Raw genomic sequence first — 19996 nt, forward strand, 5'->3', positions numbered from 1 at the left:
CTGACTCTTAGGGAAAAAAAAAAAAAAACTAACAGAAAGAAACAAATAGCATCAACCTCAACAAAAAAAATTTCCACACAGAAACACCATCTGAAGGTTACCAACATCAAAGACCAAAGGTAGATAAATCCACAAAGATGAGGAAAAACCAGCACCAAAAAGCTGGAAATTCCAGAAACCAGAATGCCTCTTCTCCTCCAAAGGATCACAGCTCCTTGCCAGCAAGGGAACAAAACTGGACGGAGAATGAGTTTGACAAGTTGACAGAAGTAGGCTTCAGAAGGTGGGTAATAACAAACTCCTCTGAGCTAAAGGAGCATGTTCTAACTCAATGCAAGAAATCTAAGAACCTTGAAAAATGGTTAGAGGAATTGCTAACTAGAATAACCAGTTTAGAGAAGAACATAAATGATCTGATGGAGCTGAAAAACACAGCACGAGCACTTCGTGAAGAATACACAGGTATCAATAGCCAAATAGATCAAGTGGAAGAAAGGATATTAGAGATTGAAGATCAACTTAATGAAATCAAGCATGAAGATAAGATCAGAGAAAAAAGAAGGAAAACGAATGAACAAGGCCTCCAAGAAATAGAGGACTATGTGAAAAGACCAAACCTACGTTCCATTGGTGTACCTGAAAGTAATGGTGAGAATGAAACCAAGTTGGAAAATACTCTTCAGGATATTATCCAGGGGAACATCCCCAACCTAGAAAAACAGACCAACATTCAAACTCAGGAAATACAGAGAACACCACAAAGATACTCCTCAAGAAGAGCAAACCCAAGACACATAATCATCAGATTCAACAAGATTGAAATAAAGGCAAAAAATATTAAGGACAGCCAGAGAGAAAGGTCAGGTTACCCACAAAGAAAGTCCATCAGACTAACAGCAAATCTCTCTGCAGAAACCCTACAAGCCAGAAGAGAGTGAGGGCCAATAGTCCACATTCTTAAAGGAATGATTTTTCAACCCAGAATTTCATATTCAGCCAAACTAAGCTTCATAAGTAAAGCAGAAATAAAATCCTTTACAGACAAGCAAATGCTGAGAGATTTTGTCACCACCAGGCCTGCCTTGCAAGACCTCCTGAAAAAAGCACTAAACATGGAAAGGAACAACCGGTACCAGCCACTGTGAAAACATGCCAAATTGTAAAGACCATCAATGCTAGGAAGAAACTGCATCAACTAATGGGCAAAATAACCAGCTAACATCATAATGACAGGATCAAATTCACACATAACAATATTAACCTTAAATGTAAATGGGCTAAATGTGCCAATTAAAAGGCACAGACTGGCAAATTGGATAAAGAGTCAAGACCCATCAGTGTGCTGTATTCAGGAGACCCATCTCATCTGCAAAGACACACATAGGCTCAAAATAAAGGGATGGAGGAATATTTACCAAGCAAATGGAAAGCAAAAATTGCAGGGGTTGTAATCCCAGTCTCTGATAAAACAGACTTTAAACCAACCAAGATCAAAAAAGACAAAGAAGGGCATTACATAATGGTAAAGAGATCAATGCAACAAGTGGAGGTAATTATCCTAAGCATATATGCACCCAATAAAGAAGCATCCAGATTCATAAAACTAGTTCTTAGAGACCTATAAAGAAACTTCGACTCCCACACAATAATAATGGGAGACTTTAACACCCCACTATCAATATTAGACAGATCAATGAGACAGAAAATTAACAAGGATATACAGGACTTTAACTCAGCTCTGGATCAGGTGGACCTAATAGATATCTACAGAACTCTCCACCTGACATTAACAGAATATACATTCTTTTCAGCACCACATCGCACTTATTCTAAAATTAACCACATAATTGGAAATTATCACAAATGCAAAAGAATGGAAATCATAACAAACAGTCTCTCAGACCACAGTGCAATCTAATTAGAACTCAGAATAAAGAAACTCACTCAAAACCACGCAACTACATGGAAACTAAACGACCTTATCCTAAATGACTACTGGGTAAATATTGAAATTAAGTCAGAAATAAATAAGTTATTTGAAACCAATGAGAATAAACACACAATGTAACAGAATCTTTGAGACACAGCTAAAGCAGTGTTTAGAGGGAAATTTATGGCACTTAATGCCCAAAGGAGAAAGCGGGAAAGATCTAAAATCAACATCCCAACATCACAATTAAAAGAACTAAAGAAGCAAGAGCAAATTCAAAAGCTAGTAGATGACAAGAAATAACTAAGATCAGAGCAGAACTGAAAGAGATAGAGACACGAAAAACCCTTCAAAAAATCAATAAATCCAGGAGTTGGTTTTTTTAAAGGACTAACAAATAGATAGATTGCTATCCAGACTAATAAAAAAGAAAAGAGAAAAGAACCAAATAGACACAATAAAAATGATAGAGGGGATATCACCACTGATCCCACAGAAATACAAACTACCATCAGAGAATGCTATAAACATCTCTATGCAAATAAACAAGAAAATCTAGAAGAAAAGGATAAACTCCTGCACACATACACTCTCCCAAGTCTAATCCAGAAGGAAGTCAAATCCCTGAATAGACCAATAACAAGTTCTAAAATTGAGGCAGTAATTAATAGGCTACCAACCAAAAAAAGCCCAGGACCAGATGGATTCAGAGTCGAATTCTACCAGACGTACAAAGAGGAGCTGGTACCATTCCTTCTGAAACTATTCCAAACAATAGCAAAAGAGGGAATTCTCCCTAACTCATTTTACGAGGCCAGCAACATCCTGATACCAAAACCTGGCAGAGACAAAACAACAGAAGAAAACTTCAGGCCAGTATCTCTGATGAACATCGATGTGAAGTCCTTAATAAAATGCTGGCAAATCTAATCCAGCAGCAGATCAAAAATCTTATCCACCATGATCAAATCAGCTTCATCCCTGGGATGCAAGGCCGGTTCAATATATGCAAATCAATAAGTGTAATTCATCACATAAACAGAACCAATGACAAAAACCACAAGATTATCTCAATAGATGCAGAAGAATCCTTCAATAAAATTCAACACCCCTTCATGCTAAAAATTCTCAATAAACTAGGTATTTATGGAACGTATCTCAATAAGAGCTATTTATGACAAACCCACAGCCAATATCATACTGAATGGGCAAAAGCTGTAAGTATTACCTTTGAAAATTGGCAAAAGACAAAGATGCCCTCTCTCACCACTCCTATTCAACACAGTATTGCAAGTTCTGGCCAGGGCAATCAGGCAAAAGAAAGAAATAAAGGGTATTCGAATAGGTATTTAAAAGAAGACATTTATGTGGCCAAAAAACATAAGAAAAAAGTTCATCATCACTGGTCATTAGAGAAATGCAAATCAAAACCACAATGAGATAGCATCTCATGCCAGTTAGAATGGCGAGCATTAAAAAGTCAAGAAACAACAGATGCTGGAGAGGATGTGGAGAAATAGGAATGTTTTTACATTGTTGGTGGGAGTTTAAATTAGTTCAACCACTGTGGAAGACAGTGTGGCGATTCCTCAAGGATCTAGAACAGAAATACCATCTGATCCAGCATTCCTATTACTGGGTATATACCCAGAGGATTATAAATCATTCTACTATAAAGACATGTGCACATGTATGTTTATTGCAGCACTATTCACAATAGCAAAGACTTGGAACCAATCTAAATGTCCATCAATAATAGACTGAATGAAGAAAATGTGGCACATATACAGCATGGGATACTATGCAGCCATAAAAAAAAAGATGAGTTCATATCCTTTGCAGGGACATAGATGAAGCCAGAAACCATCATTTTCAGCAAACTAACACAGGAACAGAAAATCAAACACCGCATGTTTTCACTCATAAATGGGAGTTGAACAATGAGAACACACACACACAAGGAGGGCAACATCACACCCTGGAGCCTGTCAGGGGGTGGGGGACTAGGGGAGGGATAACATTAGGAGAAATATCTAATGTAGATGACAGGTTGATGGGTACAGCAAACCACCATGGCACATGTATACCTAAGTAACAAACCTACAGCTTCTGCATATGTATCCCAGAACTTAAAGTATAATAAAAAAATCAATCTTTAAGTATGCCTGCTTTATTGAGATTTGGAATCATGTTTATATCTCAAATGATGTGTTATTTCTCTGCATATTTCATTGAAATGCAATATAGCACAAGATATGCTTGTGTCTCTTCTATGGTAACATTGCCTGATTTATGGAAGTCTGCCAAAAATATTTAAATTCTATATGGCACTTTAAAAAATTACACTCAATGCCTTTCCAAATTTATTATATACAGAAAATATTAACCAGAACCCCAAATTTTGTTGAAGTTTTGTTTTCATTCATATAATAGTAGCATACTAAATCTCTAGTTTAAAAAATATTCTTTATAACTGCCTATAGGAACTTCAAAATACTTGTGATGGTGTACTTTTTATATTTTACTCCCCACTATTACCTCTTGTGTCTATTTTTTAGGGAAACATCTTAATATTTATTCTTTACAATTCTCAACCTAATTATGTATATTATTTTCCTTGGAATACATTTTTATCAACCTACCTAATCCATGGCTTTAAATTCAGAGAATGGCACACTGAAAAATAGTCAATATGTGACTTTTCTCTTCAAGAGGCAGTTTTTCTTTCTTCAAGATTCTGAAAACTTTATTAGTCAAGCCATAATCATTCAAACATTATGAATAACTGTTTCTAAAGCTAAGTAGTTTTGAAAAATTTTGGAGTCAAAAATATATATGTGTGTGTGTATATATACACATATATATGTATATATGTATATATGCATATATATATATATGCATAGTGTGTGTGTATATATCTGCCCTGCGTCTGGCTTGGTATTATGTCATGGATCTTCCACATTCTACCAGGACTCACAGATATTGGCAGGGGCTGTGTAGAGTTTTCACATAATAACTTCATACCCTCAGAGGTGCTTTTTTAAAGTAAAGAACCATTAAAAGAAGACCGTTATTAACAGGCCTTTAATTTTATGAAAGGAAATTTTAAAGTTAAGGACTATAGTCCTTGCTCTTTATGACACCACAGACGGTTGAAGCTTTATCAAATTCTCACTTGTATCCCCTGGCTTCAGTATGTAAAAGATTATTCTGCCTTATATTTCTATATATTTTCATCTATTTCACATTATATAGTCCACATATTTATATGCTTGTTTTCTATTGCAAATTCTATGGATATATTATATGCATACTTCATATGTGTATATATCCTAACCTAATTGAACATTTATAGCAAGAGGGCTTTGAGGTTTGCTAATATAAATACATATTTCACAGCTCATTTCAAGTCCCATTTGTATAATTTCAAGCCACATTGATCTCTCACTTTCCTGACATATTCTGGAACCTACTGTCTGTATAACATATGTTAATATTTTATTATAGTCAATTTAGCTTTTTGTTTTATATTGTGACCCCCATTTAACAAATAGGTGTGTGTTAAAAGCATGTAGGTTTATTAATAAAGACCTCCCCTTATGCATTTTGCCAAAAAAGTTATAAAATGGTCATTAGAGGTCCCAGAAAAATTATTTTACACATCTAACTGAAATGCTATATAACTGAGATGACAAATACTAAGAACATTATATTCTTACAGTGTTAATTAAAACAGAAACCACAAAGAACATTAAAGTCCTTTTTATGGATTGATTCCAAGTCTTTGCTATTGTGAATAGTGCCGCAATAAACATACGTGTGCATGTGTCTTTATAGCAGCATGATTTATAATCCTTTGGGTGTATACCCAGTAATGGGATGGCTGGGTCATACGGTACATCTAGTTCTAGATCCTTGAGGAATCGCCATACTGTTTTCCATAATGGTTGAACTAGTTTACAATCCAAATGTCCATCAGTGACAGACTGGATTAAGAAAATGTGGCACATATACACCATGGAATACTATGCAGCCAGAAAAAAGGATGAGTTTGTGTCCTTTGTAGGGACATGGATGCAGCTGGAAACCATCATTCTTAGCAAACTATCACAAGAACACAAAACCAAACACCGCATGTTCTCACTCATAGGTGGGAACTGAACAATGAGATCACTTGGACTCGGGAAGGGGAACATCACACACCGGGGCCTATCATGGGGAGGAGGGAGGGGGGAGGGATTGCATTGGGAGTTATACCCGATGTAAATGACGAGTTGATGGGTGTGACGAGTTGATGGGTGCAGCACAGCAACATGGCACAAGTATACATATGTAACAAACCTGCACGTTATGCACATGTACCCTAGAACTTCAAGTATAATAATAATAAAAAATAAAAATAAAATTTAAAAAAAGTCCTTTTTATGAAAAATTGAATGCTGGTGTTTAAGAGAAAATGAACTAAAATTAAAGGACATGTAAAAGTAGTAGTTGGCAACATGGGAATTGTTAAGAAACTTCTGGGCAAGCAGATAATGGCATTTATTGGCCATATATAATTTCACTTCTAAATCTAACACTTTATTTTAGACTTAATACCAGCACTACCTTTTACTGATGAATGATGTCAAAGGTTTTTTTCTCTCCTGAGGTTCACAGATTAGACAGAAATGTGGGAATTATGCAAGCGTTGAAAGACCAAACAATTAAGATGGTATGTAAGAAAAATCTTGTCGGTGGTAGAATTAACTAAGCAATAAAAATAAATACAGAAAACAACAGGGTACAGAGTGAATTAGGTTAGGGGATGAATTGGAAAAAAAAAAAATCTGAAGTCAATTCTTTGTTTTGGCCACCAGATGATAATATCAGGCCCAAGAGTTAGGGTGGATGACTATGTGCAGGGCACAAGTCAGAACTTGGGAAATACCTACATTGATCGCCTTATTTGTTTTATTTCTAAACGCCCTTCCTTAGAAGAAAAACTTACCTTTGCAACTTCAGGGCAGGCAGGTGGATGGCAAAGGAAAGATACTGTACATTCCTCACAATCACAGAACAGGCAAATCACAAAATAGATGCTCAATATATAATAACATAATAAACATTTACAAAATAACTTCATATAGTGATAGTAAGGATTAAATGAGCTAATGCATGAATAATGCTTAGAACAGTACCTAGCATGTTGTAAGAGAGCAATATGTGTTATCTATTACTATTATTACTACTGCTACTATTTTAATTATTTGCTTTCTTTGATTAAAACTCCTGCAATACTCTCAGAAGTCATGTGTAAACAAAATAAGCATGCATCTATCCCTATGAGTTAAAAAGATGAAATTTGACTGCCCAACCTAATTAGAGGTTGTCTTATTGTAGATGTCCAGCTTTAAACTGGCCTAGACAGTTTAAACTGGTGTCCTGGTATCTAGTCATCTAGACACCACTGTTGCAATACAGTATATCACTAATTATTCACAAATGTTGACTCATCCTGAGAGATATACCAAATGGTCTTCTTGTCCTCAGTACTGGACACAACAAGTATGTCTGAATTTTACCTTCAGATATGAAGCTCTGTTTTGTGTTTCATCTTGTGGGGTTTTTTTCAGGGCAGAGGAGTTGATCTTTCTATGTCAATGCACCCATTTTATTTTATTTTAAGTTCTGGGGTACATGTACAGGATGTGCAGGTTTGTTACATAGGTAAACACGTACCATGGTGGTTTGCTGTACCTATCAACCCATCACCTAGGTATTAAGCACTGCAAGTATTAACTATTTTTCCTGATGCTCTCCACCCCACCCCACCCTCTCTCTCCCGACAGGCCCCAGTGTGTGTTGTTCCCCTCCCTGCGTCCACGTGTTCTCATTGTTCAGGTCCCACTTATAAATGAGAACATCCATGTTTGGTTTTCTGTTCCTGCGTTAGTTTGCTGAGGATAACGGCTTCTAGCTTCATCTGTGTCCCCACGAAGGACATGATCTCATTCCTTTTTATGGCTGCATAGTATTCCATGGAATGCACCCATTTTTATTTTATTTATTTATTTATTTATTTAAGACAGGGTCTCACTCTGTCACTCAGGCTGGAGTGCAGTGGTGTGATCTCAGCTCACTGCAACCTCCATCCCCAGGGTTCAAGTGATCCTCCCACCTCAGCCTCCATAGTAGTGGGACCACAGGCACACAGCACCACACCTGGCTAATTTTTCATATTTTTAGTAGAGACAGGGTCTCGCTATGTTACCCAGACTGGTCTCAAACTCCTGAACTCAAGCAGCTCACCCACCTTGGCCTCCCACAGTGCTGGGATTACAAGCATGAGCCACTGTACCCAGCTAATGCATCCATTTTCAATGACCTTATTATGTTAAATTTTACTTGGGTGGGGGATTATCTGGTCTTATTAATGGATATTAAATTTCATCTAAATGTCCATTGATCCAATTGTACTCTTCTCCTTGAGCACCTTGAGATCCCCATAATTAGTGAGTCCAAATATTATTCAGAAAGATAATAATTTCTCATAGAATAATAGAAAAGGAAGTCGTTAAAAAATTATTTCTAGATTATGTTGGTTCAAGTTAACCCTGGGGAGACCCATACCATCAAGTCTGATGATGAGACTATTCAGAATATTCAAGGTCAGTTAAAGCGTAATTAGGCATGTGTTACTTGATATCAAATAGAGTGAAATTAAATATTAATGTGAAATGACTTTACTGTAGCCCACTTACTGTTTGAGACAGATTAAATGCTCCTAAATATAATCCTCATAGGAGGTTAGTATCAATAGAATAACCCGGGCTAATCATGCTAATCTTACTAGAGACCTACAAAAGTAAAGTACTTTTAAAAACTGAAGGAGATTAATTCCAAAATTCTATTTGAAGTCCAGATTTTGGAGATATTGATAGCTGATTATAGTTTTAGACTATTCTCCTATAGGAGATGATTGCTAAGGCCTTCAGACAGCTCATTCATTCATACATTCAACAAGTATTTACTCAGTGTCTAGCATGTACCAGCCCTCTACTGGACACTTAGGATACAACAATGTGTAGAAGGGGTGATTATACAGACATACACTCACACACACACACACACACACACACACACATACTCTATAGATAGGTAGATAGCAAATATATAGCATGTAGACTTGCTTCAGTACTAATATAAAATTCATAAATACTTGCTTCATATAAGCTTTATTATTATTTCAATGAGATGACTGTTTTACACCAATTATTTTGTATCCTAAAGTGATTTTGAGCTGTCTCAAGAATTTCTAAAAACATTATCACCTACCAATGGATTTCGTATTGCTGCTATACAAAATATATCACGAATTCATATTTATTATTTTCCCATTATTCAAAGTAAATTACCATTCTAGGACTTGAAAGCCACATATATTTCTAGAACTAAGCATTAATTATAATAACTTCAGATAAACAAAAGAATTACAACATTAAAAGTCTCCATTCCGTGTTGTATTTTAGATACTATGCAATCATATGTTTAAGATACTAAAAATACGTAGTATGAAAGTAGGGCATCACATGAGTATTATTGGGTCCTTCTTTATAACATACTGTTTTCTAAAAACCACTTTAGTATATTTGATGGAAAGCCTTAAATGAAAATTTAAGTTTTATTAGGCAATGTCACTGTAAGAAATATATGTTATGTTACAGAGTAAACTTTTTATTATCCAATATATGACCATGATAGGTGAGAAACAATAGATAAGTAAAGGTACAATTATACCAGAAGGCTGGTATGATAGTTGATTTTCATTAGCAGTAGGAATTACCAATATTTTTTATAGTTTAAATTTAAACCATGCCTTGGTTATTCTCCCATTAGTTGTGATTAATTTTCATCAATTCATCTACACTCTGACTCATGCTTGTGAGTAAACAACACATATTTTCAAAATAGCTGACGATTATTAAAGCTTGGAGCTGGTTTTGATTGTACAAAGTTAACTGACTCCTGTAAAGGCCTTTGTTTAATGTTATTACAGTATTTATTAAAATAATTCTCTTTTAGGATCAACTGATGTTCCTCTGATGTCACCACCTGGTAAAATAGCTGACTATTATTAAAGCTTGGAGCTGGTTTTGACTGTACAAAGTTAACTGACTCCTGTGAAGGACTTTGTTTAATGTTATTACAGTATTTATTAAAATAATTCTCTTTTAGGATCAGCTGATGTTCCTCTGATGTCACCACCTGGTACTTTGCCATCAATCTATCTCCCTCCTGGCTACATGTCTCAGGTATGCTCATGTGGTTTTTACTTGATGTTTAGCTCTATCATTTAACATTTTTCATTATGTCACTATATAAGATAACTTCTGGCATGTTATTTATTTATTTATTTTACTGTTATCATCATTGCTAAAAGCCATTGCATTTAACCAAACCAGTCCTCTTTTAGATTGCCTTATAAACGATGTTTAATTCGTCCAGTGAATTTGGATCTCTTAATATTCACTAATCTTCCTTTTTTTTTTTTTTTTTTGGTTTTTCAGTATTTTCACCCATCTTATCTAGCAAAATTGCTACACTAATGGCTTCTGATAATGTGTGTGTTTTAGTCCCTAAAATTACTTTGCATTTTCAGTTCAGAAGTATTTCATTCCCAGACTGCTAGGGGCACTTTTAAGAAATTCCATAAATATTTGCCAGGTGCCTAAAATGAGCAGGAAGCTATAACTCCTATAAAGATTAATAAGATATTCCATAGCCTAGGAAATTTTTATAATTGAAAATATGACTTTTTCTACTTCTTCATAGTGTTTACCTTAGTGGCTTATTTCGTTGTGTTTATTGCACAGCTGTGGATATGAATAACATGCTAAATAAATAAATTTAATGTGGTTTAATTCTTAATGGAATTATCTATTGGGCAATATCTAATGAAAATACAAATGCATAATCCTTTCACCCACCAATTCCACGTTAAGAAATTTATCCTACAGATATATTTTCACAAATTTGGAATGAAAAATATACAAGATTATTCATTACAATACTGTTTATAACCACAAAAGGCTGAAAACAGCCCACATGCTTGTCAATGGGTGACTGTATAGTACATCCACATAAGGGAGCACTCTTTGGCTATGCAAAAAATAATAATAATAATAGAGAAGCTCTATCTACTTTGATACAGAGAGTCCTTCAAGATTAACGCTGAGTTCAAGTTACAAAGTCGTACAATTCTACCTTTTATGTAATAAAAAATAAAGGAAAAATAAGAATATGCATTCTTATTTGCTTGTACAGGTATAAAGAAATTCTGGAAGGATTCATAAGAAACTAAGAACAGTAGTTATCTGTTGGGAAGGTATTGAACAGATAGGGTTACTTTTTTTTTTTTTTTTAGACTGAGTCTCGTTCTGTCGCCCAGGCTGGAATGTAGTGGCATGATCTCGGCTCACTGCAAACTCCACCTCTCGGGTTCAAGCGATTCTCCTGCCTCAGCCTCCCGAGTAGCTGGGATTACAGGCGCCCGCCATGGCGTCCGCCACCACGCCCGGCTAATTATTGTTTTGTTTTGTTTTGTTTTTTTAGTAGAGAGGGGGTTTCACCGTGTTGGCCAGGTTGGTCTCAAACTCCTTACCTCAGGTGATCCGCCCACCTCGGCCTCCCAAAATGCTAGGATTACAGGCTTAAGCCATGGCACCCTGCTGGGAAACTTTTAATCATACGCTTCTTTATACTTTATGGTTTTGAATCATGTCAATATATTATCTATTGTCAAAAAATAACCTATTTTCTGTAGCCCCAGCTACTCCGGAGGCTGAGGCAGGAGAATGGCGTGAACCCGGGAGGCGGAGCTTGCAGTGAACCGAGATCTCGCCACTGCACCCCAACCAGGGCGACACAGCAAGACTCCGTCTCAAAAAAAATAAAATAAAATAAAATAGAATAAAATAAAATTTAAATTTAAAAATATAACCTCTTTAAAAGCAATACATGTGGGGAAAAAGAAGAATTACCTTGCCTCCTGCTTGACATTATAGTTTCACTTGAAAATTGTTTTTCGTTTCTAAATTAAAAGCATATAATATAAATACAAAGTTTAACAGAGCAAAATGCTGATTTTTATGGATTCTAATATTTTTATATTATTCTTTCTTCCATCTTAGGTAGTAGAAGAAAATGGGATTCGCAAAATTATCATTGTTCTCAGACAACTATCACACATCCATGCCTGCACCTATACAAGTAACACACTTTATAACACCATCCTCTCCTTTATATCCACAAGCCCCTCAGCTTATGTATCCCTCAGCTCAAGAGGAATTTCCACCACCTACATCCAAGAGTCTGTGCCATAGCAGCTGTGGCCGCCACCACCACCGCCACCACTCTCGCCACTACCAGCAACGTGTATATACCAAGAACATCATGGTAGTATATAATTTTCTTAAACAGGAAATATTTTGAGTTTGTTAAAATCAGCAACCTTGGATAATTATTAAAATGAAAAGAGGAAGATAGTAACACTTCCATAAATGATTGCATTTAATGCATTTATATTAGGATTGATGACAATCCCTAGGCAAAACGCTCGTGCATAAGCATTTTGTCTAAAGTTTACATCTTGGGCAAATGTTCTATAAATTCAAATTTTCCTTAAGTGTTTGCTGTACTTTGACGTAGTATGTAATTTGTGGTATTTATTTTTACTTACTGGATCTATAATATCAGATTGAACAATTATTAAAAATGTTTTGATTGTTAACGCCATATACTAAAAATACAAAATACACTAGAAGCTCAAATTTAGATTTAAGAACGTAAAACTTGGAAGTAAAGTTACTACCTAGGAAAACACTGTATTTACTCATGTTTCTCTATCTGTACCTATCAATACATTATAAATGTGCGTATGCATACACACACACACACACACACCCCTAATGCCTGTATGAAAGCAAAGTAAAAATTTTTTAAAGCGAAGCATGGCTTATCAATGTTCTTTTGTTGACTAGATTTGAAAAAGAAAAAAAAAGACCTTGCCAAGCATTGTGGCTCGTGCCTGTAATCCCAGCATTTTGGGAAGTCAGGGCAGGAGGATCCCGTGAACCCAGGAGTTCAAGATTACAGTTAGCTATGACTGAGTCACTGCACTCCAGCCTGGATGACAGAGTGAGACCCTGTCTCTAAAAACAAAAGCTTTGAGATATGTAATTATTATAATTATTAAACAGTATTCTATTGTCTCTTTTAGAAACCTATTCCCATGGAATAGCAAATTATAACCAACTCAGTGAAAGAGCTGCTAAAATGGGAGAACATATGAAGAAAAAAACTAGACAAGTTGGTGGACAAAAGAATAGCTATGTGGCTAACAACACTTCTTTGCTTGCGAACAAAACTAATGATTTTTTCAATATTTCTGGTACTCCAAGCACTGTTAACTATGCTCCAAGCACCTACACTGTTGACAATACTTTGAGCACCTACACTGTGAACAATACTTTGAACGCTTACACTGTGGACAATACTTTGAACGCTTACACTGTGGACAATACTTTGAACGCTTACACTGTGGACAATACTCCAGGTACCTACACTGCGAGCAATGTAAATGTTTACACTGACAGTACTCCCAGTACTTACACTGTTCACAGCCCTCCAAGCACTAACATTGCTGACAAAACTCCCAGAAATTCTTCCATTGACCATGTCCCTAGCATTTCCATCTCAGACACTACTCTGAGCCCTGCTACTTCTGATGGCATTCTGAACCCTTCTAGCACTAATCATACTCCCAAGACTGCCACCTCTGACAGAAATCACAGATCATCTGATAGTACTCCCAAACCATCAAGTATTGACAGTACTCCAAGCTCTTCTATTTCTCACAGTGCTCCCAACACTTTCATCTCTGAAAATGCTCCCAGCACTTCTGACATTGATAATGCTCTCAATACTTCCAACACTGCCAGTGCTGAGAGTGAGACTAGACATAGAAAGAAACAGAGTGCTATAGGAGGTGAAGAAATCAAGCAGAAACCAAGTGGAAAACAAAACAAGTGACCATCACCAAATGCTGCAGATAAAGGTAAGATCAGGAGTTTGGTTTTGTTGCCAATAAACAAACATCTTAATGGTTAGGAATCTCAGTCCATTTTTAATATTAAGGTGTCATTTTCTACTTTCATTTCCTCTTTTCTTCTTTGTACCCTTAAGTTTAAATTCTTTTCTAAATTAATACTTCTAAACTAATACAAATCATAAATATATACAATTTATAAGGTACAATGTGATGCTTTGACATATGCAAAAAATGCAGAACGCTTAAATCAAGCTAATTTACGTATTTGTCACCACACTTACCTATCATTTTTATGGTAAGATATTTGAAATTTGTCGATTTAATTATTTCAAAATATGCAATACAATATTGTTGACTATAAGCACCCTGGTGTACAGATCTTAAACATTTTGCATCCTTTCATCAACAACTCCCCATTCACTCCCTCCTACCCTCCAGCTTCTAGTAACCATCATTCTACTGTCTACTTCTATGAGTTCAACTTTATTAAATTTCACATGAGTGAAATCATGCAGCATTTGTCTTTCTGTGCCTGGTTTATGTTACTTAGCATAATATCCTAGAGATTCATCCATTTTGTGGCAAATCACAGAATTTCCCCCCCTTAAGGGCAAAATAATATATGAAACCATGATTATGCTGCTTTTTATTATTTTTCTCTTTTAAAAAAATTTTAGATTCGAGGGGTATAAGTTCAAGTTTGTTACATGGATATATTGCATAATGATGAGGTTTGGGCTTCCAGTGTACCCATCACCCAAATAGTGAACATTATACACAATAGGTAATTTTTAAATAATTACAACTTTTACTTTAGATTCATGGAGTCCATGTACAGATTTGTTACATGATTATATTGTGTGATGCTGAGGTTTGGGGTTCGAATGATCCCATTACCCAGGTAGTCAGTATAGTACCCAACAAGTACTTTTTCAACCCTTGCCCCCTCCCTTCTTCTCCCCTCTAGTAGTCTCCAGTGCCTATTGTTCCCATCTTTATGTCCACATGTACCCAGTGTTTAGCTCCCACTTATAAGTGAGAACATGCAGTATTTGGTATTCTGTTCCTGCGTTAATTCACTTAGGATAATGGCCTCCATCTCTATCCATGTTGCTGCAAAGGACATTATTTTATTTTTTATGGTTTCATAGTATGCCGTTGTATATATGTACCACATTTTCTTTATGCAGTCCATCACTGATGGGCATCAAGGTTGATTCCATTTATTTGCTATTGTGAATGGTGCTGTAATGAACATACAAGTGCACGAATCTTTTTGATAGAAAGATTTATTTTCCTTTGGGTATATACCCAATAATGAGATTGCTGAGTCAAATGGTGGTTCTGTTTTTAAATTCTGTGAGACATCTCCAAACTGTTTTCCATGGTGGTTAAACTAATTTACATTCCTACAAACAGTGTATGAGTGTTCCCTATTCTCCACAGGCTTGCCAGCCTCTCTTGTTATTTGACTTTTTAATAATAGCCATTCTGACTATTATTACGGTATCTCATTGTGGTTTTGATTTGCTCTTTTCTGACATTACTGATGTGAAGGACATTTTAATGTTTCTTAGCCACTCGTAAGTCTTCTTTTCAGAAGCATATATTCATGTATTTTGTGCACTTTTTAATGGGGTTATTTTTTGCTTACTGAATTGTCTAAGTTCCTTATAAATTCAGGATATTAGAGCTTTGTCAGATGCATAGTTTGTGAATATTTTCTTTCATTCTATAGGTTGTCTGTTTACTCCCTTGATATCTCTTTTGCTACGTAGAAGCTCTTTCATCTATTTGGTTCACATTTGTCAATTTTTGGTTTTGTTGCAATTGCTTGTGAGGACTTAGTCATAAATTATCTGCCAAGGCTGATATCCAGAATGCTGTTTCCTAAGTTTTCTTCTAGGATTTTTATAGTTTCAGTTCTTACATTGAATCTTTGATCCATCTTGAGTTAATTTTTGTACATGGAATAGATAGGGGTTCAGTTTCATTCTTTTGCATACAGCTAGCCAAATATCCCAGCACCATTTACTGAATAGAGAGACTTTCTCCATTGCTTTTTTTTCCAACTTTGTCAAAGATAAGATGGCTGTAGAGGTGTGACTTTTATATCTAAGTTATCTATTCTGCTCCACCAGTAGGTAATATTTAATCCCCTACCAACCCCCCTTTTGGAGTCCCCAGTGTCTATTACTTCCATCTTTATGTCCATGAGTACCCATTGTTCAGCTCCCACTTGTAAGTGAAAACATGCAATATTTTATTTTCTGATTCTGAATTATTTCACTTACGATAATGGACTTCAGCTCCATTTATGTTGCTGCAAAAGACATTATTTCATTCTTTTCATAGCTGCATAGTATCCCATGGTGTATATATACCGCATTGTCTTTTTCCAACCATCTGCTAAGGTTGATTCCATAACTTTGCTGCTGTGAATAGTGCTGCAAGAAACATAAAGATGCTGATGTTTTTATGTAATAATTTTTTCCCATGGGTAAATCCCCAGTAGTGGGATTGCTGGGTCAAATAATAGCTTTATTTTTATTTCTTTGAGATATCTCCATACTATTTTCCAAAGAGGTTGTACTAATTTACATTCTCACTGACAGCAAATGAAGGTTGCCTTTTCCCCACATCAATACCAACATCTGATATTTTGTGACTTTTCAATAATAAACATTTGGACTTGTGTAGGATGATATCTCATTGTGGTTTTAATTTGCATTTGTATGATGATTAGTGGCATTGAGTGATATACATATAATAAATATACTATATATATAATAATATTATATGTATAATATTTACATATATAAAGTTCTGGGATACATGTGCAAAACGTGGTTTGTTAAATACGCATACACATGCCATGGTGGTTTGCTGTACCCATCAAACCACCATCTACATTAGGTATTTCTCCTAATGCTATCCCTGCCCAAGCCCCCCATTCCCCAACAGGCCCTGGTATGTGATGTTCCCCTCCCTGTGTCTATGTGTTCTCATTGTTCAACTCCCACTTATGAATGAGAACATGCAGTGTTTGGTTTTCTGTACCTGAGTCAGTTTGCTGAGAATGATGGTTCCCAGCTTCATCCATGTCCCTGCAAAGGACATAAACTCATCCTTTTTTATGGCTGTATAGTATTCCATGGTGTATATGTGCCACATTTTCTTTATCCAGTCTATCATTGATGGGCATTTGGGTTGGTTCCAAATCTTTGCTATTGTGAATAGTGCTGCAATAAACATACGTGTGCATGTGTCACTATAGTAGAATGATTTACAATCCTTTGGGTATATACCCAGTAATGAGATTGCTGAGTCAAATGGTATTTCTGGTTCTAGATCCTTGAGGAATCACCACACTGTCTTCCACAATGGTTCAACTAATTTACACTCCCACCAACAGTGTAAAAGCATTCCTGTTTCTCCACATCCTCTCCAGCATCTGTTGTTTCCTGACTTTTTAATGATTGCCATTCTATCTGGCATGAGATGGTATCTCATTGTGGTTTTGATCTGCATTTTCTCTAACAACCAGTGATGATGCACTTTTTTCATCTTTGTTGGCTGCATAAACGTCTTCTTTTGAGAAGTGTCTGTTCATATCCTTTTTTTCTTGTAAATTTGTTTAAGTTCTTTGTAGATTCTGGATATTAGCCCTTTGTCAGATGAGTAGATTGCAAAAATTTTCTCCTATTCTGTACATTGCCTGTTCACTCTGATGATAGTTTATTTTGCTCTGCAGAAGCTCTTTAGTTTAATTAGATCCAATTTGTCAATTTTGGCTTTTGTTGCCATAGCTTTTGGTGTTTTAGTCATGAAGTCTTTGCCCATGCCTATGTCCTGAATGGCATTGCCTAGGTTTTCCTCTAGGGTTTTTATGGTTTAAGGTATTACATTTAAATCTTTAATCCACCTTGAGTTAATTTTTGTAGAAGGTGTAAGGAAGGGGTCCAGCTTCAGTTTTCTGAATATGGCTAGCCAGTTTTCCCAACACCATTTATTAAATAGGGAATCCTTTCCCCATTGCTTGTGTTTGTCAGGTTTGTCGAAAATCAGATGGTTGTAGATGTGTGGCATTATTTCTGAGGCCTCTCTTCTGTTCCATTGGTCTATATATCTATTTTGGAACCAGTATCATGCTGTTTTGTTTACTGTAGCCTTTTAGTATAGTTTGACGTCAGGTAGCATGATGCCTCCAGCTTTGTTCTTTTTCCTTAGGATTTCCTTGGCTATACAGGCTCTTTGTTGGTTCCATATGAAATTTAAAGTAGTTTTTTCTAATTCTGTGAAGAAAGTCAATGGTAGCTTGATGGGGATAGCATTGAATCTATAAATTACTTTGGGCAGTATGACCATTTTCACGATATTCATTCTTCCTATCCATGAGTATGGAATGTTTTTCCACTTGTTTGTGTCCTCTCTTATTTCCTTGAGCAGTGGTTTGTAGTTCTCCATGAAGAGGTCCTTCACATCCCTTGTAAGTTGTATTCCTAGGTATTTTATTCTCTTTGTAGCAATTGCGAATGGTAGTTTACTCATGATTTGACTCTCTGTTTATCTATTATTGGTGTATAGGAATGCTCGTGATTTTTGCACATTGATTTTGTATCCTGAGATTTTGCTGAAGTTGCTTATCAGCTTAAGGAGATTTTGGGCTGAGACTATAAGGTTTTCTAAATATACAATCATGTCATCTGCAAACAGAAACAATTTGACTTTCTCTTTTCCTATTTGAATGCCCTTTATTTCTTTATCTTGCCTGATTGCCCTGGGCAGAACTTCCAATACTATGTTGAATATTGGCCCCCACCCTCTTCTGGTTTGTAGGGTTTCCGCAGAGAGATCTCCTGTTAGTCTCATGGGCTTCCCTTTGTGGGTAACCCCACCCTTCTCTCTGGCTGCCCTTAATATTTTTTCCCTTATTTCAGGCTTGGTGAATCTGAAAATTATGTGTCTTGGGGTTGCTCTTCTCAAGGAGTATCTTTGTGGTGTTCTCTGTATTTCCTAAATTTGAATGCTGGCCTGTCTTGCTAGGTTGGGGAAGTTCTCCTGGATAATATCCTGAAGAGTGTTTTCCAACTTGATTCCATTCTCCTCGTCACCGTAAGGTACACCAATCAAACGTAGGTTTGGTCTTTTCACATAGTCCCCTATTTCTTGGAGGCCTTGTTCATTCGTTTTCATTCTTTTTTCTCTAATCTTGTCTTCATGCTCTATTTCATTGAGTTGATTTTCAATCCCTGATATCCTTCCTTCCACTTGATCAATTTGGCAATTGATACTTGTGTATGCTTCAAAAAGTTCTCATGTTGTGTTTTTTAGCTCCATTAGGTCATTTATGTTCTTCTCTAAACTGGTTATTCTAGTTAGCAATTTCTCTAACCTTTTTTCAAAGTTCTTAGCTTCCTTGCATTGCATGAGAATATGCTCCTTTAGCCCGGAGAGTTTGTTATTACCCACCTTCTGAAGCCTACTTCTGTCAATTCGCCAAATTCATTCTTCGTCCAGTTTTGTTCCCTTGTTGGTGAGGAGTTGTGATCCTTTGGAGGAGAAGCGTTGCAGTTTTTGGAATGTTCACCCTTTTTGTGTTGGTTTTTCCTCATCTTCATGGATTTATCTACCTTTGGTCTTCTATGTTGGGGACCTTCAGATGGGGTTTCTGTGGACATCCTTATTGTTGATGTTGATGCTATTTCTTTCTGTTTGTTAGTTCTTCTTCTAACAGTCAGGCCCCTCTGCTGCAGATCTGCTGGAGTTTGCTGGAAGTCCACTCCAGACCCTGTTTTCCTGGGTATTACCAGCAGAGGCTGTAGAACAGCAAAGATTGCTGCCTGTTTCTTTTTCTGGAAGCTTCGTCCCTCCCTATCCAGAGGGGCACCTGCCAGATGCCAGTCAGAGCTCTCCTGTATGAGGTGTCTGCCGACCCCTGCTGGGAGGTGTCTCCAAGTCAGAAGGCACGGGGA

At 36.3% G+C, this 19996-nt stretch overlaps 1 protein-coding gene across 1 annotated transcript in view; it reads left to right on the forward strand.

Annotated features, from left to right (window-relative positions):
* Positions 1-7365: 7365 nt before the first annotated feature.
* Positions 7366-19996, forward strand: part of LOC105530787 (fibronectin type III domain containing protein 3C1-like) — a gene marked incomplete at its 5' end in the record, with an annotated part of 37756 nt that continues 25125 nt past the window's right edge. Inside the window, 6 exon segments of the mRNA XM_011968469.1 lie at positions 7366-7477; positions 8505-8580; positions 10148-10224; positions 12103-12146; positions 12148-12281; positions 13191-13998. Coding sequence (XP_011823859.1) covers positions 7366-7477; positions 8505-8580; positions 10148-10224; positions 12103-12146; positions 12148-12281; positions 13191-13998 — 1251 coding nt within the window.

This window comes from Mandrillus leucophaeus, unplaced genomic scaffold (genome assembly GCF_000951045.1).
Source record: "Mandrillus leucophaeus isolate KB7577 unplaced genomic scaffold, Mleu.le_1.0 Scaffold844, whole genome shotgun sequence".
NCBI lineage: Eukaryota > Metazoa > Chordata > Mammalia > Primates > Cercopithecidae > Mandrillus > Mandrillus leucophaeus.